The 24157-nt window shown below is 44.1% G+C and overlaps 1 protein-coding gene and 1 non-coding gene across 2 annotated transcripts; one reads left to right on the top strand and one right to left on the bottom strand.

Annotated features, from left to right (window-relative positions):
- Positions 1-6660: 6660 nt before the first annotated feature.
- Positions 6661-22262, bottom strand: Lrit3 (leucine rich repeat, Ig-like and transmembrane domains 3). Its single transcript, XM_021645400.2, has 4 exons — positions 22047-22262; positions 18614-19089; positions 10326-10631; positions 6661-8695 (listed from the first exon to the last, which is right to left on the bottom strand). Exons 1-4 carry the CDS (start codon positions 22160-22162, stop codon positions 7554-7556), a joined length of 2040 nt encoding a protein of 679 aa, XP_021501075.1. The 5' UTR covers positions 22163-22262; the 3' UTR covers positions 6661-7553.
- LOC132646113 (U6 spliceosomal RNA) lies at positions 9321-9427 on the top strand. The gene has a single exon (XR_009584244.1). It is a non-coding gene; the product is annotated as a U6 spliceosomal RNA (small nuclear RNA).
- Positions 22263-24157: the final 1895 nt, after the last annotated feature.

Here is a 24157-nt window from a genome sequence, read left to right as displayed (position 1 = left end):
CAGCTGCTGTAACAGGAAGGTTATATTGCCATCAGCCTCCTGTGCAGCCCCAAACTCAATGGCTGATAAAAAACAGACAGACTTTTTATAGAATTAAATTGATCAATTATTTTTGAGCTCCTTCTCTGTGTCCAACAGAGAATTAGTCTATAAAATATACAGTGAATTAATCTATAAAATATACATCTCTCAAGATTTCTATTATGAAGCAAAAATAGATTGGCTTTATATGAGTCCAGTGTTACTTTTGTTCTTTATTCCACAGTAGTACATAAGGTGAGTAAGTGAATGAATAGAGGATGAATGAAGCAAGGGATACAATCTATCCCTATAGTCAGGCCCAATCCTGTTGGTGGAAAATAGTTGATTCATTATAATCTTTTACTATCCATTGTAAAGATTTTGTTTCTTGCAAATGAGTTAAAGGATAACAATTGGATTAAACATATTAGTCAATATGGAAACCGTAGACCTATGTTTTTCATAACAGTTTCTATGCTCACCACCATAACACACATTAAACAATCTAGTTTCAGCAAACTGACAGATGTGGTCAGTGCTTCTGCAAGTATGACCTCTAAACTATGGCCACAGTCAATTCACATACATAGGTCAAGAAGTCTATGTGAGCTCCAAGAGCACACTCAAAGACCAGTTCATTAAGGAATAGACTGCCCGGTTCGTGCAAGAATGCACACATATGCACGTTTAAAAAAGCCACACTGGGAACACACCCTTAAAAAAATTCTGAGTGTCCAATTTTGCAAATGTGCAAATTGCTGGGGGTGGAAGTAAGGAAGGTACTGCTGGGAGTAAGGGGATATGGAGATTGGAAGTGGGGTGTGGGAAGGAGGTTGAAGGAAGCCTGCAGGAAAGGGTATCCACCGAATGTTTGATTTGCAAGTATTTCCCAGAGCTAAGGAAACTCCATCGGTGCAGAGCAAAGAGAAACAGCTGCCGTTTGAACATTGGCTGTTAAATGGCATAGATCATGTTTAAACAAATACCAAAAATGCCAGCCCCACGCAGTCATGTTCTAATACTGCGTGTGCGGCACTGTATCCTCTCTAAAAATGTGCTTTAGTTGCATCAGCATGTTCAACTTGCAAGTGTTCACCACAGCTTCAGCATCCGTCTGTCTTTAAGAAGCTTCAGAAGCAGGTCAGTTATGTTCATAGAGGTGCCATGTTTCTTTGTAGCATATGTTAAACACACACATACACACACATATACGTGATATATAGACTCCAAACCCCAATCCAATCCACAAGTCTTTTCCTTGTCTTCTCTGTCTCATGTCTGTATATTTCTCTACCCCAGGAATATCCTGGTTCCAAGATACCAACACTTCTCTGTTTTACCCAGAACACACCGGGAATAGCTTTAGAATCACGGCACCAGGGATTCTTCACAAAACAAACCCACCCCGATGTTCAAGATATGTTCTTTTGGTTCCTTTGAACCAGGGGAGGATGATAGTGGTTTTTGTTTTTTGTTTTGTTTTTCTTTCTTTCTTTCTTTCTTTCTTTCTTTCTTTCTTTCTTTCTTTCTTTTTTTCTTTCTTTAAAAAATTATACTCAAAATATATTTGAGGAAGCTTCTAGAGAAATGGAGCAAACATATTCATTTCCAACTTTCTAAACATGGGTGATAGAAATTTTAGTTTAATGAAAACACAGAGATACAGAAAGAAGAGAAGGCAGAACAGCCAGGGACCTGGAGACCTGCGAAGAGCTCACTCTTGAATTCCCACTCCTCGGTTGTTGTTGTGGCTGTTGAGTTTTGGGCCTCGTATGTTCCAGCATTAAAATGAAGCAGCCAATCCAGCAATGGCAGCCTAACAGATGATAACGATGACAGCCACCATGCTCTCTAGCCCATCAGAGAAGGAGAGAAGCAATTCAAAAATAACTACTCTGCTTTAGTGAGATACCAAGAGGAAAAGGGAGCTCCAACAAACCCATGCCCACCAAAAACAAAGAAGGTTTTGATAGCTGAAAGAAGCTGTCCTAACCCATGGACATCACTGTGGCCCCAGGCGGAAGCTCATGGCCTTTGATGGTAATATGAGCCATGGATATGGGCACAGAGCCCTGCTGCTGCTTCGGGACCCCAGCCATGGCCCTCAGTGGCAGCACAGGCAGGGACTTCACCTTGACTTCAGGTGGCAGGACAGGATGTCACATTAGGCTATCCCTCCCCCTGCTCTCCTTTCCAGTTCTGCTTCTCTTCATAGAGCTCAAACTGTCCCTCAAACTGTCTTTCTCTCCATCTCTCTACCACATGCTTGCACATCATGGCGGGCAGGCCTCTGGGTATCTTCCTCATGCCCGCACACACTGAATGTCAGCAGTCAGGCCTCTTGGTGTTTTTTAAAAGCAAATAAGTGGATGGTATGTTCCGTCTTATAGTAATTCCTCAAAACACAAGCCGTATGCGACTATATTTGTATTTTATAAGGTTTGCTACTGTTGTTTGGGAAGGGTGCATGGAGATAACCATATTACACAGAGTGTGCTGTTACCATATACACCTACCACAGGCCTATTGACCTTGCTTTTTAAGGTTGTTTCTCACCCCAGGAAGAACCGCAGAGACTATGATAAGTAGTTAAGCCCCATCTGTAAACAACTTTAGGAATATAACTCTTCAGTACTGCCGCCATGTTAAACATTTGGGAAATAGGATAAAACAGAACAAGTAACACTTAATTTTAAAAAACGTTAAGATTGCGGCAACAGTAGGAAATCACTGCTTTTCTGTAAAGACTTAACCGTGTAGTGAACTACATTCAATCAGTGCACAAACACGGCATGTTTGTAACCGAATAAAGTCATGAGTGTTGTACCCTATGCCAAAGCCAGGAAAGAAAGCAACGAGTCTTCACCTCTTTCAGTTTTTGTTGGTTTGCTTTTTTTGGTGCTTTGATTGTTTTGTTTTGTTTGTTTGTTTACTTGGCCGCAGAAAGTCTGGCCTCTACTACCCCAGTGTTTCCCTGAGTGCAAACAGGGAGTTTTCTGGACAGCACCTCAGGATGCTGGAGGAACTAATGTACGGTATACCTCTGGCTGTCTTTGGCCACTGACGAAACCACGGACCCAGGCACAGCCCATCTGTGGGATGCCGTGCCAGCTTTGGGGAAAGGGAAGGGTGACACAGTCTAAGTCAGACTACTCTCTCATCTTTCCATGAGCTCAGTATTTATTCTGAGGTCCAAGCCAGTGTCTCAGGCTCATTAGCCAGTTTAGGGGTTTTATTTATTTATTTATTTTTAACAAAAGTGTGCTCATATGTGAACAGTTTTAAAACTGGTGAAAGGCAAGGCTAGCTCTCCCTGTGCTCATGACCCTGTGGATAGCTTTTCCAGCTGCTGGAGGTGACAAGCAGGGAGGGGGCTCAGGCACCACCTCTGCGCCTGTGCCACGCCACAGCACACTAGTGATGGGGTCAGCTTTCCCACACTCACTCCCTTGGGGCAGGCTCACCCACACCCCTGCCACCAGGGCCAGCTCTACCGGGCTGCCTGGTTGAGGCACAGGGGCCTGCTCTCCTGAGCGCTGCCACTGGTGAGAGGTAGGGCCAGCTCTCCAGAGCACGGTGGCTAGTGAGGGGCAGAGTGCCAGTTCTGTACAGTCCCTGGACAGCCTCGTGGCTCCTGGTGGTTTCCCTGACGTTCCCATGTTCTCAGTGGTAATATGAGCCATGGACATGGACCCCATAAAGGAGATTCTGCTGCCCTGCTTCAGGGACCTAGCAATTACTCATGACCTACCACACCGGATAAAAGGACTGCTCTCCGCCCCAGCTCTCTCTCTGCTCCAGGTGGTTTCTCTCTCCCCCCATCTCTCCTTCTCTGTGCCCCCACTTGGCTGCCATCATAACTCTGCTCTTGTCTGTCTGCCTATCTACATGTCCACTCATCTGCCTCTACTTCTTCTCCGGGCACTCACCCCTCTCTCCCTTCCCACACAAACCTCCTTATACCAGGTCTGAGGGGTGGTTTAATTTCTCAGGGGCGCACCTTGGCATGGGCCCACCGTGATAACCCCTTGCCACATTATATTTCATAACGCCAACCCCTGCCACTTCAGAGGCACAGACCCAGACACGGCCCTCAGCAGCAGTTCCGGCTGGGACATCGCCATGACCCCACCGAGGGGCAGGGCTGGCCACTCACAGCAGGCTGCTCCTCTCCACCCTGGAGTCTCCAGTTCCATCTGTCGTCATACTGCTCAAGCTGCTCCACTTCTCTGTCTCTTCCATCTGACCACCACACACTCGTATATTGTGGTGGCTCCCACTGTAGGCTGGCCACATGGCCCTGTGACATCCTCCATCTGTCCTGAGTAGTATGGCAGCAAGTGGAAATGATTAGCTCTGTTTCTTTCTGTTAAATTTTTTCATCTGCGTTATTTCTATTCTCTTTGTTACTCTGGGGTGTGTGTGTGTGTGTGTGTGTGTGTGTGTGTGTGTATGTGTGTATGTGTGTGTGTGTGTGTGTGTGTGTCCATGCAGGTGTGCATGTGAGCAATGCATGCGCACGCATGTGTGGTACACGAACATGAGTACACAGAGGCACATGGTCATGTGAGTACATGTGAAAGTCATATTTTGGAGTTACTCTCTTAAGATAGGGTTTCTCACTGAAATGAAAGCTCACCACTTTGACCAGCCTGGCTGGTCAGCAAGCTCCCAGGATCTACCTGCCTCTGCCGGAGTTATAGGCAAATTACAGGAATACACATAGTCATGTCTAGCTTTTGGCATGCTGGGGATCTGAGTGCAGGAGCGCACGTTTGTACACCGACACTCTTACCTATGGGGCCATCTTCTTATCTTTCATATTTCTTTTTTGAGACCAGAGTCTAGGGGTCAAAATCATTTTGTTTGTTTGTTGGTTTGTTCTTTGAGCTTTTGTGAATGCTTTCCAAATTCCAGGACACACTTCTTTGACTCTATTCAGTGCTACCTTTCTGGAACATTTGAAGAATCTGGATATTTAAAGCTGGAGAGGTGGCTTGGCAATTAAGAGCACTGGCTGCTCTTCCAGAGAACCAGGGCTCCTCCATTCCCAGCACCAGCACGGTGGCCCACAGAGGTGTGTAACCCTAGTCCAGAGGATCCTATGCCCTCTTCTGGCCGCGACAGGCACTGCACACAAATTATGTATGGACAAAAGACTGGCAAAAGACTTATACACATAAAATGAAAATAAATAAAATCTCAAAAAAAGGGAGTCTGGATATTTCAGCATGTTCCATCTTTTAGTACATTATAACAAAATAAAATGTTTTTCCAATGTAAAATATTACAATCATTGGGAGAAACATAATTTTAGCGCGTGTCTGGTATGTGCTGTGGATCGTCTCCAGGGATCAGAAGAGCAACTGTGTTGAGTCATTTCCCTCCTTCTGTCTTTACGTGGGGTCTAGGGGACAAAGTCACATCATCAAACTATCATCATCAAGCAGCAAGTGCCTTTACTTCCTGAACCATCTTGCTGGACCACATAGTCATTTTTGATTGGCACACCCATCGGCTCTATGCCATTTAGGTGTGCTCACCAGTCTTTCTCCATTAGCACTATTAAGCTATTAACTTTATGCATTTCATGTTGTCTAGTCTTCCTTTCCGACCTGAGAAAGCACACTTAAAAGAAAAGGATAGCAATTACACCGTTGGGATGGATACTTTGATTACACCTCCAGGGTGCGTGCTTTTAAGATAGACAACTTACAGTTTTACAACTTCCACTATTTCACGAGTTACTTGCAATACACCTCATGCGTCAGTACTGGGCTCAAGAGTAACACAGGGCTTTCTCCCAGCCTCCTGACTCCACCTCCCCAACCAGCCTTTCCTAAATGGTCAAAAATCAACTCTCGGATGGACTTGATTTTGATTTTGAAGGACATCAGCAACTTATCATATCTGATGAGCCAGGCAGGCCACCTGGCTCAACAGATTTCCTTCATATAATTTGGGCATCTCTCCATATCCACTGACGGGCTCAGAAGTCTATAACATTCTCCCACAGTCATAGACTTGCTAATATGTTGTGAATAATTTGGTATTTATCTGAACCATTTATATACATGATGACAAAATTAAAGACACCTATAGCATAGTAAATAAATATGTTTATTGACAATTTAGTTTAAAATAAGTTAATCTAACACAAATTGGAGTTAAACAAAATTATTTACAAAATTATTTTTTAAATCTTAACAATGAATACTAAACTAAAACTAGATCATTAGACAATGCACTTGTTGATAAGAGCACCAAGGATACATAGGAGGAAAGAGGAGAGGAGAGAGGGAAAATAAAGGAGAAGGAATGGAGAAAGGAGGAGAGAGAGAGAAAAGAAAGGGAAGGACAATGGGAAGAGAAGAGGAGATATGGGGAAAGAAAGAGAAAGAGAAGAGGAAGAAGGGAAGAGAGGGAGAAGGGAAGGGAAAAGGAAACAGAAAAAGAGGGGAAAGACAAAAAGAAAAATAAAGGCAAAAAGGGGGAAAAGAAAACGAGAAAGTTATAGACACAGGGAAGTTTTAGAATTTGAATAAGCTATTCACCCACAGTTGTTCTTTCAACACACAGATCATATCTAAACTAAAATTATTTTTAATTTTTAACAAGGAGATGTTTAGAATAACTCTTAATTCTCCTGCTATGTATTATTTCTATGGTGTAGTACATTAAAAGCCAACACATGTCTTACACAAAATAAATTTTATCAGAACTTGCTTCTCAGAATATCTCAGAACTCCTGGCACAACTTTAAAAATCTATTCTGTGCTTCACTGTACAGGGGGCATAGAGTTTGGTGTAATGGCCTCTTCTACAGTGGCCCTCCTCACTGTGTACCTGTGATTCAGAACGTTGGCAGGATTTCCAGCCACATTAAGCAATGTCAAGGGAACCCAAACCAGGGGTGAGACTGTAGATAGGAGCCTGTCCATCTTCCCAGGAGGCTGGGAAAACTCAAGAATAGTTTTGGCAGGTTTAGCCAGCCTGGTAGGAGCCTCCACCGAGACACACAAAAGTGCATTCAGAAGGCAATAAAGGGCAGAAAGCAGAACAACCCCACTCCCACCCAAGACCCACTGTGGAGCAGTTTGAGGGGCAGCACCACGATTCTTCACCACATCTGGCCACCAGTCCTGCTCTCAATCCTCCCTTGGGAATGCATGCAGGACATTTCCTGAACTAGTGGTGGGAGGGCCCAGGAACCATCCCTGGGCTGGTGGTCCTGATGCTCTAAGGAAGCAGGCTGAGCAAGGCACGAGGAGCAAGCCGGTAAGCAGCACTCCTCCATGGCCTCTGCGTCAGCTCCTGCCTTCAAGTTCCTGTCCTGTTTAAGTTCCTGACCAGACTTCCTTTGAAAATGAACCGTGATGTAGAAGCTTACACAGATAAACCTTTCCCGTTCCATGCTGTCTCGGTCATGGTGCTACATCGCAGCAATAAAAACCCCGATCTGTCCAAAGGAGGGTCAGTGATAACCTTAGATCCCTGGCTTCTCTGCTCACTTTCATCTCCACCGCAAAAGCTCAGCAATGGTATTCTGCTCTATGACCATCACTTTTAAGATTCATCTGAGAGTCCACGCTCGACCTAGAGCACAGCAGCAACTTTTCCCCATCATCTCTGCACCTTCGGGTCCAGAGCTCTCCTATACTTTGTGACCTGGGTGACAAGGTCTCAAATTGGATATATGTCTCTTTTGCCAAATCGTCTTCCCAGAAAGGGTCTGATGCACACTGCAGTTTGCAGACTTTATATAGTAAAAAACAAATTACGGGCATGATGATAACACAGGCAGTACTGGTCACCACGATAAGGAGTGACCACTGTGAGTCATGTCCTTCTACCCTGTTGGTAGAAAAGGTGATACACTGGTCCTTCCGGGGAGCCACTCCTTTTGGACAGACACATGCCACATACTGACGGCCAGGCTCCAAGCCATTTAGGGTTGCCTGGTTCTTGCCGTAGTCTTCACTCGCTAGCAGCAGGTCCTTCTCGCCATACTTGGAGTATAACACAGACACGGGAGACTTTTCTGTGTTGCCGTTGCTGTTCCATGTCAAAGTCACACTCACGTCAGTCTCACCTGTCACCCTGAGGTCTTCGATAGTGACGTTTGTTTCCGTGGGCATTGCCTGATCCAACAATGCCAGCTCCTCTTTCTTACTAGCGCTGAGCGGGGGAAACTTACTTCCGTTCTTCTCTATCTTTGCATCGCTTTTCCCGGCGGGGTGGAACAGGAGCGGCGGGTGGCTGCTCCTGACGGTGTTTTCTGAGATGCTGGCTTTTACACTTGTGGTTGCAGAGGCAGCGGAGAAGACAGGAGGCAAAGAGAAGGAACGAGGACGCGATGTAGATGTGGACAGAGCACCTGAGGGAGCGTGGGACGAGGTGGAAGAGAGCCCGGGGGAAAACCGCTCAAACAGAGGCGTTGATCTTCCTAATCCCAGCTGCGGATACTGGTCAGGGTGCTCTCCGGGGCTTCTCTCTGAAGTATCCGGTGATGGGCTGGTCGTAACAACGCCAACGACTGTTACAGTGACCACGGCTTCCGAGGTCCCTGCCAGGTTCTTGGCTTTACACCTGTAATCCCCAGCATCCTTGTAGGAGATGCCCGTCAAGCTTATGATGGACCACCTGACTCCTTCTGCTGGAGACTCCTGAATTACTAAAACAAAACAAAACAAAAAAGGACGCTTTGGAGCAGCCATACCAACTAGGAGGGAAAGAAATGTCTGTTCTGCACACACAGCTGGGGGAAAGGGGAACTTTGTTCGCTCTTGCTGCAAACTGTTCACACCTGCTGTCTAGGCCCTGCCATGTGCCATGGAGTCTGTTTGTTGGGAAAACAGTCATCTAAATTTGTGTGGAGATGGAAGTCAGGAGATCCAGGTCGCAGTAAACGCTTGTCTCCTGAGCAGTGTGCAACTGGACTCAAGGTGACCGGTAAGCACAGACCAGCGCCTCTACGTTTGTCAAACAAGATGCTGAGAAAAACTATTGCCGAAAGCTCCCTCCCAACTTTAAGTGTGAATCTATAAAATGTTTATCTTAAGACTTCACTTAACTCTTCCTCACCGTGCTTAAATGCATCTTTGCCCGTAGGTAGAAGGCACAAAAGGTCATTTTCTGGCATAGAGGAATTCCAAATCATTCACCTCATATTAAACTCAGATAAACTGGAGACTGTGACTCTGTAAACAAGAACCCTCTCTCTTGAAATGTGCAGAAAATTGTTATATTCCATTGCTAAACATTAGAATTCTTATCTGAAATCAAGACAGAAGCTTCCTGTGCTCGCTTCGGCAGCACATATACTAAAATTGGAACGATACAGAGAAGATTAGCATGGCCCCTGCGCAAGGATGACACACAAATTTGTGAAGCGTTCCATATTAAAAAAAAAAAAAAAGACAGAAGCTTCCTAAAATATGGTGTCACAGAAATCAGGGTGCTAATAGCCCAGATGAGAACGCAAACTTCAGGAGCTTAAGCTGTGGGCCACCTGCTAGCACTCCATAGGAATATTACACCTTAACTTCTTTATTCCGTCAAGCTTAATTCTTTTAGCTTCAGTTTTAATTTAATTTTATTTTAAAGAGTCCGAAGACTATATCCTTCTAATTATCAGAATATCTTTGCTTATGTGGGCCAAAGCCAGGACTTGATCTTAGCAGTGTTTGAAAAGTCTAATAATTAATATTTCTAAAACGTATATTTTTGCCCCACAGTAAGCTCTCTGAGTAATTTGGTATTTAAATGGTTGCTCAAAAAGTTGTATGAAAGTCTTTTTTAAAAATGCTTTCTAGGTTTTGCACTTTAACATGAGTGTGCCCAAGATAACAGAACAAGACAAAAGCCTCGGTGGCTATTGTGTACTTACTGCACATGAAATTTCTACCTAAGGGAAGAAAATGTCTTGATCAGCTAATTATTTTCCAGGTATTTATATAAAGTGAGAAAATATTAATCAATAAAATGCACTCTTGAAATCTCGTGTGTCCAGAGAACTAGGGATATAGCACAGAAAGCCCTGGGTTTTAATCCAAGCGTTGAAACAGAATTTCATTTGCATTTGCAGGCTGAAGGCGTAAGTTGCTGGAAGAGCGCTGGCCTAGCATGCGTCAGGCCCAGGCTCAGTTACCACCACTGAAAACAAAAACAAAACTAACCCGTATCCCTTGCATTCAACACTCTCGGTGTCCTAAGAATCAAACAGCCGTTTAAAATTTGCACAAAACCGTGAGATGTAGTCCAGATTTTTGTAAACTTGCTTCATGCCCGAATACTAATTATACCTGTATAGTTAACGGGTGAGCTGTCGGATCTGGTCCACATCAGCTGTGGGGTGGGGTGGCCTGTGGCATCACACCTCAGCAGAACGTTACTACCCAGGGCAGATGTGATCTTGGTAGCCGAGGTCATCACTGACGGCTTCAGACACTGTTGCAACTCCGCCCTCTGAAACAAGATTCCTTGGAGGCGCTCAGGCTCACTGCAGACCATCAGGGGATCGAGAAGTATAACAGCATGGTCAGCGACTTTTGACAGCTCGATCACTTTGGAAATGTGACAGTCACAGAACCAAGGGTTGTCCTGTAAACCTAAAACACAGAAGGAAAGGGGCGGTAAGGGTCACCGTGATGGATTAAGTTTGCAGCACAAGCTTGTCAGTGACAGATGGTTCACACATTGTCTCTCTCACAGAGGAAGTTCTGGGAGGGACAACGTACAGTCACCTGCACGTCGACTTTGCCCTAAAAGCCAGCAACCTCAGCGAGCACATTCTCTTCTAGTTGTTAATATTCGTTGCTAGTGTTTCCTGACCTCCTCTCTGTGGTTACTTTCATTTAATCCCAATACCCCTGTGGGGAAGGCGGTATTGTTTTTATTATTTCCATTTTACAGGTGAAGAAGCCAAGGCATAGAGGGACTAAATCTTGACCAACATCACATAGCCAATCAGTACTGGAGCCAAGATTTGAACCCAAGTACCACAGCCTGCCACAAGTAAGGGAGAGAGGTGCACAGTCCTGGAGCGCTCAGCAAGCACTTTTCAGCCCAATACACCGCGCTAAGAGCTGCCTAGCCCAGCCTGGAATGTGTCGTGGGTTTGTGTAACTTGAAGACATATTGAGATAAAACAAGGCTCATGGAAGCAGAACCAGCAGTAACGAGGAGATAGGACCAGAGAGTGACTTTGCATGGATGTCGTGTGTGGTAACTGCCAAGGTGATGTGCCCAAATCTCAGTACAAGAGGGACCAGCTTGCAGGGGGTATGTAGGCTGAAGGTTTCCGGCTGTAAGCACGTTCGGTATCTACCTCAGCTTCAGAAGCTGTTAGCTGGCATCATTTAGCCCTCAATGAGCCTGCCCTTGAGGGCTTAAAGGAAGGTGAGTTTACAGTTTCCAGAAAGGAGAAGAAAGAGCCTTCTTGTGGAACGGCAGAAAGACTAGTGGCATTGTCATCCAGGGTATGTGAAGAGGAGAAAGCACGCTTCTGTGACAGAACATTCTCTGCGTAAGGGAATGCCCACGTGGAACACAGAAGCTGACGCTGGGGAGAGAGCTTCTGGAGAGTAATGGGCACTGCAGCTGGAGAACCTTTCAATACCAAAAATTACCCAAACCCAAAGATGTTGGACTCATTCCCAGCCTCTCCAAAATTACCAAATTAAGAAAGGCATTCAGAGCAAAACAACCACAGTGAGACTTTGAAAGTCTTTGAGAGACCCAAGGTGGCTCTTTAGGACATGCAATAAGGTGACGATGTCGCTCTAGGGGTGCTGCCTTGGAACCAACGGCCTTGCCACAAAACCTGAGGCAAGGGCTGGCCCTGGAGACTTGCCATTGTGGCTTTTACTGATGGCCTGGGGTCTGAGCTGAGAAGAGAACGAAGAACCATGATTTAAGGAATTCTAACAGTGCTGGACACGGAACTGCCTATGGTTCCGAAAATAGGGACCGTATTTTCACCTCTGCCTACCGGTACTGTAACAGCAGGTCATGAGGGTTCATTTTCCTGCCAGGACTGGTTACATTTTAATCTCCTATTTGACAAGTTTGTTTTTCTCCTATGGGTAAATAACCTTGAACTCTTTCCTCTTACATTAAATCCTGTGAATCTGTGACTAGTCCTCTAATGAATGCTAATTTGTACTATTTTCTTTTGAATATTCTTTCCTTCACCCAGTTGCACGCCTGGATGAATAAGCAGACTTCTTGTTTGTTTGTTTCCTAATATTGAATAACTGAGTGTGGCTGTGAAATCTAATATCTAGGCCGAAACTCCAATTTTCTAGGAAGCTGCACAGCATTAGACAGATGTGACAACCCTCCCAGACCATACACAATGGCCACTATTCTGCCACAGATGTTCATTTACTACTTCATGCCATTAACCTGACAACGGATGATTCATGATAGAGATATCCGTAAACTTTAACCGTCCTTTCCTAAATATAATACTTAAAATCTATTGTTGATAAATTCAAAGTTTCAAATTATGGGTGAGCAATAAACAGCACTGAAATATTGTTTCTGTGCACAGCTTCTCTCTTCTCTGCTCCACATTTTCTTGCTGTTGATGGAGGTTAAACATGTAAGATCAGCACAGCCCTGACAGCAGACAGATACAATCAAGTTTCAACCTTACTTCATCCCCAGACTGCTAGATACCCACTATAAATACCAGCTGACTTGACATTCTAAGGGCAGGTTTAAGCATGGCGTGGAAGACGAATGGATATGGAGGGGAAGCAAGCCTGCCACACATGGGTTCTAAATGGGGTTGGGAAGCCTGATGGGGCTGCCTCCTGAGCCCCAACTTCATCATCTGTAAGAGGGGAAAGCTGAGAAAACTCCAGCACTCTCTCTCTCCGGCAATAACATTGTCAGTCTATAAGATAAAAATAATGATCATGGGTTTAGAGGGAATTTAAGGTTGGTCAGCAAATTAACAGTACGATCCATTACCATCAGACTAGTGTGGTAGAATGCCCGATCTGTAACATTTTTGATCTATCAACTGAGGTATGGAATGTGCCTACTTATGAAAACGAGTTGGGACAGGTGTGGGGGCAGACACTTTTACTCCCAGCACTCAGGCAGAGGCAGACAGATCTCTCTATGAGTTTAAGACTAGCAGGTCTACATAGTAAATTCCAGGCCAGTCAGGGCTACATACTGTGGCTCTGTCTCTAACTAATTAATTAATTTTAAGAAATATTGGTTAAAAAATAACTAAATACTGGTTAAGTAAGTAATTAGATTGAGAGTGAAAACAAGTTGTCCTGGGGTCACTTCTGTTGCCATAAAGCACCCTGACCAAAAGCAACCGTGGGGAAGAGGATATTTGGATTATGAGTCCATTATTGCGGGGAAAGCAAGGTAGGTTCCCAAAACATCACATCCACAGCCATGAGCAGAGAGAAGAAACACACGGACCATTGCTTGCTCGCTCCCTTAGTGCTTCACTGGCTTCCTCCACTTTCTTCTGTACACCCTGTTGTGTGCTGAGAAACACAACAAAGTGGGAAGATTCTCTCTCCTTGGAATCTTAGCAAGAGAGAGAAGAAAAAAGGCCCTGAGAGCTTCCTGACAGAGCATCACTGCCTCCAGGACTGTCTAATCAGGTAGTACAAAAACAGGCACAGTGTTCTAACAGAGTCGCTGCTATACTTAAATGCATTGTTTGTTTTTGTGCTGTTGCCGTCGCCATTGTAGTCTGATGTGGTTTGAATGAAAATGACCACCATAAGCTCCTATTTTGAATATTTGGTCCCTTGCTGGTGGAACTAGCTGGCAAGGATTAGGAGGTGTGGTCTTGTAGGGCCAGGTGTGTGATGGAGTTGGGCCTTGAGGCACATTCGGTCTCTTGTTCTCTACCCCAAGTAAGCTCGTAGCCACTGCTCCAGTGCCATGCTGCAATGTTTCTCATCCCAATGATCGTGGACTAACCCCTAAAGCTGGAAGGAAACCCCCAGTTAGATGATTTCTTTATAAGTCTCCTTTCATAGCGTCTCCTCACAGCAATAGAAAAGTAATCAAGACATCCGCTTTCTCCCCTGAGTGTAAATGGGGATTGAAGCATCAAGAGAAGGTTGTTCACTAAAAAGACCCTATAACAGCCTCTATACATGGCTCACAACAATATAAATTGGCACAGCCACTATGGAAGCCACCGTAGAGGATCCTGAAAACAGATAAAAACAAAAGTAGAACCACCAAATCACTCAGCCACACCCCTACAGGGAATACATCCAAAGAACTCTAAGTCAACATACCTCGGACACACACACACACACACACACACACACACACTCATGTTTACTGCCACACTATCACAGTAGCTAAGAAATGGCACCAATATGGATGTGCACCAACCAATGAAAGGATAAACAAAATCTGGTACCTGTATACAACGAATGCTTTTCTGTCTGTAAAGAAAAATGAAATTCCGACTTTTTTTTTCTTCAGGAAATTGAATGAAACTGGAATTCATTACGTGAATGAAGTAAGTCAGGCTTAGAAAGACAAACACTACCTGTTTTCATTCAGAATCTTGATCTCAAGTATACCTCTGGGTAGATACGTGTGCCTGTGTATAGGTCATGAAGACATAAAAGGGACTGTGAAGGGGAGTGAGATATTGAGAGTGGGGGGTGGGAGGAAAGACAAAGAGGGTTCTAAATGCCTCACATTCACGACCACCACTGAAAAGGAAGACCCAGTCATGAGCCTGCTGACTAATTTAAGAGAAAGGACACTAGTGACAAGGAGAACAAGGAGAAAGCAGGATGCAACAGGTCAAGTGCTATGCTGTCTATGCCATATGTCTAGGCTGTCACCGTGCCAAAGACTGTGAGAAGGAACGCGTAAAATCTAAAGATTCAAAATGGCACATGTGAACACCCACCTTACTGTCGAAAAATGACAAAGATAGAAATGAAGTGAAATAGGAATAGCTTCATGTTTTAGATCTATCAATTTTGATGAACATTTAATGTATAAAAGTCTTTGTTCATCTCAATTAGCATATATTTTAAACTTTCATGTGCATTATATGTGTGCATGTGTGCAAAGAGGCCAGAGAGCATGAGATGCCCCGGAACTGGAGTTGCAGGCAGTTGTGAGCTGCCCAATAGGGGCTCTGGGAACTGGATTCAGGTCCTCTGCAAGTGCTTTGACCACTGAGCTACCTCTCCAGCCCCAGCTTTTGCTGTCATGTGGCTTTAAGATGGATTTCTAATCTGCCCAAGAGACCAAAGTCGCCATCTTCTATCACAGTTAATGAGTGCAGAACACTTTGCTTTGAGGATATCCTTCACTGGCAATGTTGGATGTTTTTCTTCACTAATACTTTCCCACATGGCAAATATTGCACTTGTCAAGCACTATAAAAGTGACAAGATTTTATCCCAACTCAGGATGAGTTTGCCCAGGGTTTGAGCCATTCCAGTTTGCCCAAGAGTTTAATGGTTTTCTCACCGAGAACCAAACCTGGAGGAACCACTCAGACCTGGACAAGCCAGCCTGCCACTGTTTGACCGATCTTTGGCCAGAGGTGAAGGACTGAAAATCACGGCTGTAGAGGAAATAATTGTTTTTCTTACACTGGCAGTAAGCGTGCCCTCCTCTCCCTCTGGGAGGGGTCTTTTCTCTACCTTCCGAGGAATTTTCTGTAACCAAAATCTTCACAGGGGTAGTGAGAATAAATGGGAGCATCAGTTCTCACCTGAGCTCACAGACATTCAGAAAACAAAGCCCAGGAAACTGCTGGATAAAAGCACTAAACAGCCTCCATCCTCACAGCATAGTGAGGCAAGTAACAGTGCCAAGATGCTCCTTCTAATGAAAAGAAAGCCAGGGCTCAGGAAGGGAAGGAAACTTCTCTAAGGGTACTCGACTGGGCAGGCAGGATTTGAACTCAAGGGTCGGGATCTTGGAGCATCCAGCAGGTCACCTTGCTATGACTCACACCGCACTCAGCTCTTGGCTACCTTGGGAAAATGGCGATTTTCCTGATTCCACACCAGAAGAGGCTAAAGCACAAAGAGATTACTACTTTGATTTCTTAAGTCGCTTAGAGTCCTGACTAACCCCGAATTTCTTTAGCCTCTTAATCTAATAAGCATTCTACCACAGTTCATCTCTGTCAACTAAAAACATTTACCCCCACGGGTGGTGGCTCTAACTGTTACGATCTGTAGGTAAAAAATGTCAAAGTGCAATGCCAATGTCTACCCAGGGAAATATTCAAGAGTTAGAACTTTAACCGTTTTATTCATATTTTAAAACAATTATTAAAATGTGTCAGTTATGATAAAGTTAAAAATAAATCTAACTGGTTACATATGAAAGTTATATCAACTAAGAGAAAAGATTCTTGAATTCCTCAAAAACATGAAGACTATTTGTTCCAGTTTTGAAACATCTCAGGTCAAAGGTACAATTTTTAAGATGTGAATAAAAATAGCTCTACAAGAACTGACAGCATGCAGCCTTCCACCTGGGGACAAAGGTACGAGAAGTCGCTAAGGTTAAACTATTACCCACATTCTTGGAAGGAAATACACTAGGCTCAGTAAGAGCGATTTGCATTCATTAATTAATTTCATGACTGTTCTTGGTGGGGCCACTGAGTGCTGTCTCCTCCCTTCTGAGAGAGAAATTCGGTATTTTTCACGCGTGAGGATAATTGGGTTAAATTGGCTATTTGAGTGTGTGTGTTTGGGAAGTCAAAAACGGATTCCTGTACAAAGCTTATCACGCAAACAGTAACTCCTCAAAGCAAAGGCGAGGCCTCACTCAGCTTTGTGGAGACAGTGGTGTGTAGCCATGCAGCAGGGAGGCCTCTGACAAATGACCCTTGTTAGAATAACCAGACGTCTAGAAAATAATAAACCACAAGCCCTGCTTTGCACTTAGGCAGAGACTGTTTTGAGGTGAATCATAGGCATAAGCATAAAAGATAAAGTCATAATGCTAAAAACTGAATTTAAAGACTTAGCCTATAGGGAGGGAAGATGGGAACTGGAGGAGAGGAGGGAGGGCCTACGATCGGGATGTAAATTGAATAAATAAATAAATAAATTAATTAATTAATAAAAACTATACAATGATCAAAAAGACTCTGTCTATAAAGAAAGCAGAGTTCCTCTGTGATCTTGTGGTATGTAGATATTTCTTAAACAGTTCCCAGAAAGCTCTAAGGGTAAATAATAATAAATCACATGTCATCAAAATATAAACAAAACTAGTATTCCATCTCACTGACCAAGCACCTAGAAATTCCTTTTAATTTTCTGAGAAAAAATGACCTCTTCAATGGCCAGGAGGACATAAGTTGGGAACTAACAGTATGGTCTTTATGGGTGAAAAGTACAACATTTTAGTGAGTCAAACCAATAAATCAAAGCTTCAGTCTTCTGTTTCTTATATAAATATAAAATATTCTCAGGTAATGTCTATCTTTGTGACTTAGGGGGAGATAGAAAGACCTGGAGGGGACAGGAGCTCCACAAGGAGAGCAACAGAACCAAAAAATCTGGGCCCAGGGGTCTTTTTTGAGACTGATACTCCAACCAAGGACCATTCATGGAAATAACCTTGAACCTCTGCACAGATGTAGCCCATGGCAGCTCAGTCTCCAAGTGGGTCTCCTAGTAAGGGGAACATGGACTATCTTTGACAAGAACTCAGTGGCTGGCTCTTTGATCACCTCCCCCTGAGGTGGGGTGGGGGGCAGCCTTACCAGGTTACAGAGGAAGACAATGCAGCCAGTTCTGATGAGACCTGATAGGCTAGGGTCAGATGGAAGGGGAAGAAAACTGCTCCTATCAGTGGACTAGGGGATGGGCATGGGAGAAGGAAAGGGAGGGAGGGCAGGATTGGGAGGGGCAGAGGAAGGGGGCTACAGCTGAGATACAAAGTGAATAAACTGTAATAAAAAAAAGAAGAGAAAAAAAAAAAAACAGAAAATACACCCTGCCCACAAATACTGCTGAGCGTGGCCTAATCTCAAGTGCTCTCCAGCACTGACCAGCACAACAGTGAATTTCCCTGCCATTTCTTTTGATTTAATAAAAGCAGCGGCACCTTGTCTACTATGGAAGGACCTGGTGAAAGGTTGGAAAATGAACAGAGCAGCAGACAAAGGGTAGCAGCATGTAGGTTGGTATGATCACGTGAGCGTGACAGGCTGGTAAGTTCTCTCAGCTTGAGAGCAGTGTTCCTCAGTTTGGGAGGTGCTTTCCCTCTCCCACCCAACAGGTTCACAAGCACTCACATGTACAGCCACTACCTCTTACAGAAAAAGCAGGTCTATAGGTGTAGATTAACCGGATTCAGGAGGGTAGGGGCGTGGCTTGCTGGTACACATGCTTATTATATACTTAGCAAGGCCCTGGGTTAGCAACTCAGTTAAACGCAGACACACCTGAGCGCGCGCACACACACACACATGCATGCACGAGCCCCCAAACCATGCACAGCAGGGCAGCTCTACAGAAGATGCAAAGACGATCCTTTCAGGGATCATTTCTCTAGTTCGAAACACAAGGTGCCCAGCAGCTTTCGAACTTACCAAGAATAATTCTCCTTGGTGGAAGAAGGTCCGGGCTTCTAGATGGTGTCATAGCTAAATGAGACCAGCTGTCCAGGAAATCTGGTGGCAGTGTGGTTAGCCTGTTGCTTGACAGATCCAAGTAGGTAAGGTTCTTCAGATACCTGACCACCGCATTTGGCACGCTGCTTATCCTGTTATTGTGCAAGTCAAGCGTCCTCAGATTGGGCACATCCAGCAGAGACCCCCAAGGGAAAGCAGTCAGCAAATTGCCATCCAGGCGCAACTCATGCAGCTGCTTCAGGTTATAAAAGCCACTGCTTTCTACGCTGGCCACCGAGTTGTACGGGAGCCAGAGGTACTCCAGCTCCACCAGGTAGTAGAAGGCCTCGGCGGGGATTCTGCGCACCACGGTCTTCTCTATGCGGAGCTTCACGGTGTCCACGGGGAAATTTGTAGGAACTTCATTCATATCCAAGTCGTTACACAACACTGACCTGTTGTCACGAGAGCAATGCAAGAAGAAGATCTACTCTCCAAGACTCATTTTAAAATAAAGCCTTATTTGAAACGTGTATCAAAATTTTCATTCCCTACTGGATTTTACAAAATACTTGTTTAGTCTGGAAACCTCTTTATTAATAGTGTCACCTCATCATCATCCCCATCATCACCATCTCCTTTCCTACCCAGTATCATCATATGGCAACCGTTAGGCTGAACCATTCAAAACGGCCATTTTCGTAGTGAAAAATTGATCAGCTGTGAGAAACGTCATGGTGTCCAATGGATATTTATGGAGAGTTTCCTGCTAGGCTTTAGAAACACAGGTTACACCCATTTCTCTCTTAGTCGTCACAGCTTTCCAAAGAGGCAGATAAGGGGTAACAGAATAAAGCTGAGCTCTTCCGCTCTCTCTGTGGCCGGGGAACGCTAATTCACAGTCCCATTGTCAAATTGTCACATTATGACAGTTGATTTAAATGAATGTAAAAGTATATGTCTTCCTGGCACCTAAGTTCTCAGTCAGCATTTGCTGCCATTACCAACAACTGGTTAAGCATCTAAATTAATTTCTGTCCCCTCTCCCCTCTCCCCCTTGGTATATGACTTCTTAATGTCATCCAGCACGTGGGATTCTACAGAACTACCTTTCAAACCCGCTTCTATCCAACACCAAAGTGAACCTCTTAAAAAAAAAAAAAGACCAATGTTAAAAGAATCCGCTCAAAACCATAAACGGGCTTGGAGCGTACGTCCACTGTAAAGTGTTTGCCGAGCATGCACCAACCAGTCTCTTTGCCAGATCCTCAACACACCATAAACCAGGCATGGCACGCACCTGTAGTCATGGCAGTCAGGAGATGGAGGCAGGAGGGTCAGGCATCCAAGGTGTCCTGAGGTGTAGAGAGTTCCCAGCTAGCCTGGGCTACACGACAGGCTGTCTTTAAAAGAAAAATCATAAACGGACCCTTTTATGAGAGGACTGGTAATGGGAGAGAGGCATGTGTACAGGTGTGTCTTTCTCCCTAAAAAAAAAAAAAAAAAAAAAAAAGAAAAAGAAAACTGTCCCAAGTGTGGGTTTAAATGTGAGGAATCTCGATTTGTCCCGGTCTGAAAAACAAAACAAACGAAAACCTATTTATATCGCCACACCCATTTAAATTGCTCAAAGTGAATAAGCAGTTTTTAAAAGAAAACAACCTTCAAATCATGACTTGTAACAATAAAAGTAAACAAGACTGTTTAAAAAATAATAATAAAATAAAACTAGCCCAAAATGTAAACAGCGGCAAGCAGTACAAAGCCAGGAGGCCCTGCCAGTGGCTCCTCCTTTCCGTTACTTTAGAAGACCACAGGAAACCTTGAATGGTCTCTGGGGTGCTTCCCTGGTTTCCTTACCACAAATTTCAGTGTTGCCTTGTGCTGCAATGATAGAGGTTTCCACTCCATATGTGAGCGTTTCAGGGCGCTGTCATGGGAAGAAGCTGTGTGGCCAGCTGGAATCACAGCAACTTGGTGGGCTCAGGGACTGCATCACCAGGGCGCCGAGACCCAAGACGGGTCAGCCACCTGTCCCGTGTGTTCTTGTCTCCTTACTCACAATGACAGGTATTGATCTAGAATCTTCTGAAAGGCCTAGTCAGGCATAATGTTCTGTGTCTTTTATAAAAAGACCATAATGGAACCACCATGGAGAAGAAGACATTCTGACAATTTTCCTAGAAATTCCCCCGGTCATCAAGTGCTGTAAATCTTTGGGAAAACAGGCACAAATTTGTCTTTTTGTTTTTGGGTTTTTTTGTTGTTTTGGGTTTTTTGTTTGTTTGTTTGTTTTGTTTTTTGCTTTTTTGGTTTGTTTTGTTTGGGTTTTTTTTTTGCACTGCATTTTACTTCTCAGGGAATGTCTCAAAATGGTTCCAGAGTTGGCTACATAAAATCATTGACAAATGAATTTTAATTGCATCATCATTCTTACTACCATCATCACCACCACCATCATCATTAGCATCATCTTCATCATCACTGCTGTGCTGGATGGCTCCTTAGATGTACCAGGTACATGCTGTATCACTGAGCTATATACCTCAACCCTAATCATCATTTGATTAAAACTGGGTTATTCTTTATTAAACCTTGTTTCGGAAACTCATTGTTTCTGAATACACAAGAATTCATTTACTTTTTAGTAAATACTCTCAAAAAGAAAAAAAAGAGCAGAGTCTACCATGTTTAGTTAATAAGGGCTCTGTTTTCTACATGTAAAAGGATTCATGTACATCATAAATTATAATTCTATACTAAAGCAATGTAGAGACTTAATAACATCTGTGAGGGCCCTCAATAACTGTAACAGGTGGCAGTTTCCAAACATCTTTACTTTTGTAAATTCCATTTAAATTAAAACAACAACAACAACAAATTATTAACCTCACCAACTTCACTCTTGTCCTTTTACTACCAACTTGTTAGTGTAAAAAAAAAAAAAAAAAAAAAAAACTCAGGTGAAATGGGAAGCTCTGACAGCAGACATACAGACAAGCCTGCAGCTCCTAGCCTGCCTCACTCTCTTGTGCTTTCTGTAACAACCCTCCCCCCCCCCCCGCATCATGCCCCACCCCCACACCAAACGTGGTTTGATCTCCAGAGAGGGGCATTTTGTGCATAGGAGTGTAATAAACATTTGTCTTGTAAGACAGAAAGTGCTTTTGGAATTTCAGAAACCTTGGGAGGCTTCTGAGAGGTAAACTGTTGCTCACAATAAAAAATAAATAAAATAAATAAAAAATAGTGGGGCAGTGGGCAACCAGCTAATAAAAACCAAACCATGTCTCATGGATTTAACTCCCTCTGATTTTGAATAAATAAATTACCTTCATAAGATCAGATTGATCTGTTTGGGCCCTTCTCACCAGGACAGTCAGAGTACTTATCAGCAAGGACAGGGCCATACCTTGATCCTGAGCCGTCATTTCCGCCATGAAAAACACAGGTGCACTGAGAGGGACAGGTACAGCTCACTCCTCCCAGAAAGCTAAGCACAAGGCACAGATGTGCAAAGAGCCACATAGCTCCAAAGTGGCTCTCTGGACAGAAAGCAGGTACCAAATCAAGAGCATAAAGAAGCCGATGTGCCGCGAACGCCAGCCGACATTTAGCATCAGCAGCTTAGCCGGATTAGCCACGCTCTGCACTTACTTAACCTTCAAGTGTCTTGCAAGGGGTCAGTCCACCCAGCCTTTGAATACGGGCTCAGCCAAGTAACACACTCGCTAAGGAAAGCGAAAATCCAACCCACCAGGGCAATTTTAATAGGTGCCCACGTTTGGATTTGTAAGAAGACTTGCATCAGGTGTGTTTCCTATAGACAGGACTGTCCCTATAGCCAGTGTTAGAAAGAACTCAATATCCCAGCCTGAGCTCAAATTTTCAGCCTTTTCTTTTTCTTTCTTTCTTTTTCTTTTTTCTTTTTTTTTTTTCATCCTCACCAGCAAATATGACTTTAATTCAGATTTACTTTAAGTAGAGTTACCAGTGTTGGCCTGAACACCTCATGTCCCCAAAACCAATGTCATTGCCACTACAGGATACCCTTCAGTCCACTCCTGATGTGTCGGAGCTACAACTCCAGAGAGAGCACATCCTGAGTCTCTCCCAGATCATCTCAGTAGGCACGAGGTTTTCCCAAGCGTGTTCATTCCTGATGAAGGTAACTATCTCTGTTCAAAACTATATTCTATTCTGTTTGGGGTATCACTGTCCTATCTAAGGATGAGCTGAGGACTGGGGGTGCAGCTGAGTTGGAAGAGTGCGCAAACAAAGTGTGGGGTCGTATCTCTAGCACCATATAAACCTGGGTGTGGGGGCGCGTGCCTGTAATCTCAGCATTGGAGAGGCGAAGGCAGGAGGATCAGATAGATAAAGTGAGACTCAGTACACAACAAGCTGGGTGCCCGTCTGGAACATGGACACCATCTAAAGAAGAATTGCGGAAGGTCAGGTGGCATGGCTTTAAGCAATATTTAGCCAAAACAGTAAGAATTTTTGAGACATTACCTCACCATGTAGACCAGGCCAGGCTGGCCTGGAACTCACTATGTAGATCAGGCAGGCTTTGAATGCATAGAGGTCTGCCTGTCCATGCTGGGAATAAAAGCATGTACCACTATACCCAACTGCAGAGAATACAATTTTAATTTAACTTAAAAACTACCTCCTCACACAGCAAATGAATAATTCATGAGGCCACTAGGAAGGCGTAATCCTCAGAGTACATGATTCTAGCCATCGTGTTTAAACTCAAAACTTTGAGGAATGAGAACTACTTCTGTAAAAATAAGAGCATTACATGAAATGTTATCCAACACCAATACGATTCACATATAAGCAATGGAGTCTGAAAACATTGCTTGATTGTCTTAAAAAAAAATCATATTGCAGCTGTTCCTTTGCCGAGTACCTGCCAACCTCCAAAGCAAGGACCAGAGGTACAAAGATAAAGACACGTGGTCACTCAGCAGGACATAAGGAACTTGAATGATAAAGAGAGGCACAAGTCAATAAGAAAGCACAAGAGAACATCACGTTCAGCCTGTGTAATCAGGCAAAGCTGTCATGTTGAGTGGCACATGAGCTCCCGAGCCAGGAGAGGAAAGCAGGAAAGAGTGTGCCGTGTGTGTGTGTGTGTGTGTGTGTGTGTGTGTGTGTGTGTGTGTGAAGCTTCAAGAGAACCACAGAGAAAGACAAGCACAGAAGACGGTCTTAGAAGCCCTATTAAAAAGCCACACTCAGCCTCCAGGCAGGAAAACTTTAAAGGTAAAGCCATGAGAGGTTCATCAGATCAACAGATTACATGGGATTTCCAGGTAGCTTTCCTGGACAAAGGGTTCAGAGCCAGCAAGAGAGGAGCTGCCAGCTTGAGGTGGGCCCCAGTGGTTATGGTCCTACTGAGCAGCGGTGAGGCTGCCACCTCCGTGTGGCTTCGGGAAACACAGAGGAAAGAGGATCACTTGATTAGGTGTGGGGGTGATGAAAACTGCATCAAAGAACGACTCCACAGTTTCC

This window comes from Meriones unguiculatus, chromosome 10, assembly GCF_030254825.1.
Source record: "Meriones unguiculatus strain TT.TT164.6M chromosome 10, Bangor_MerUng_6.1, whole genome shotgun sequence".
Taxonomy (NCBI): domain Eukaryota; kingdom Metazoa; phylum Chordata; class Mammalia; order Rodentia; family Muridae; genus Meriones; species Meriones unguiculatus.
This window is presented reverse-complemented; position numbering and strand designations above follow the sequence as displayed.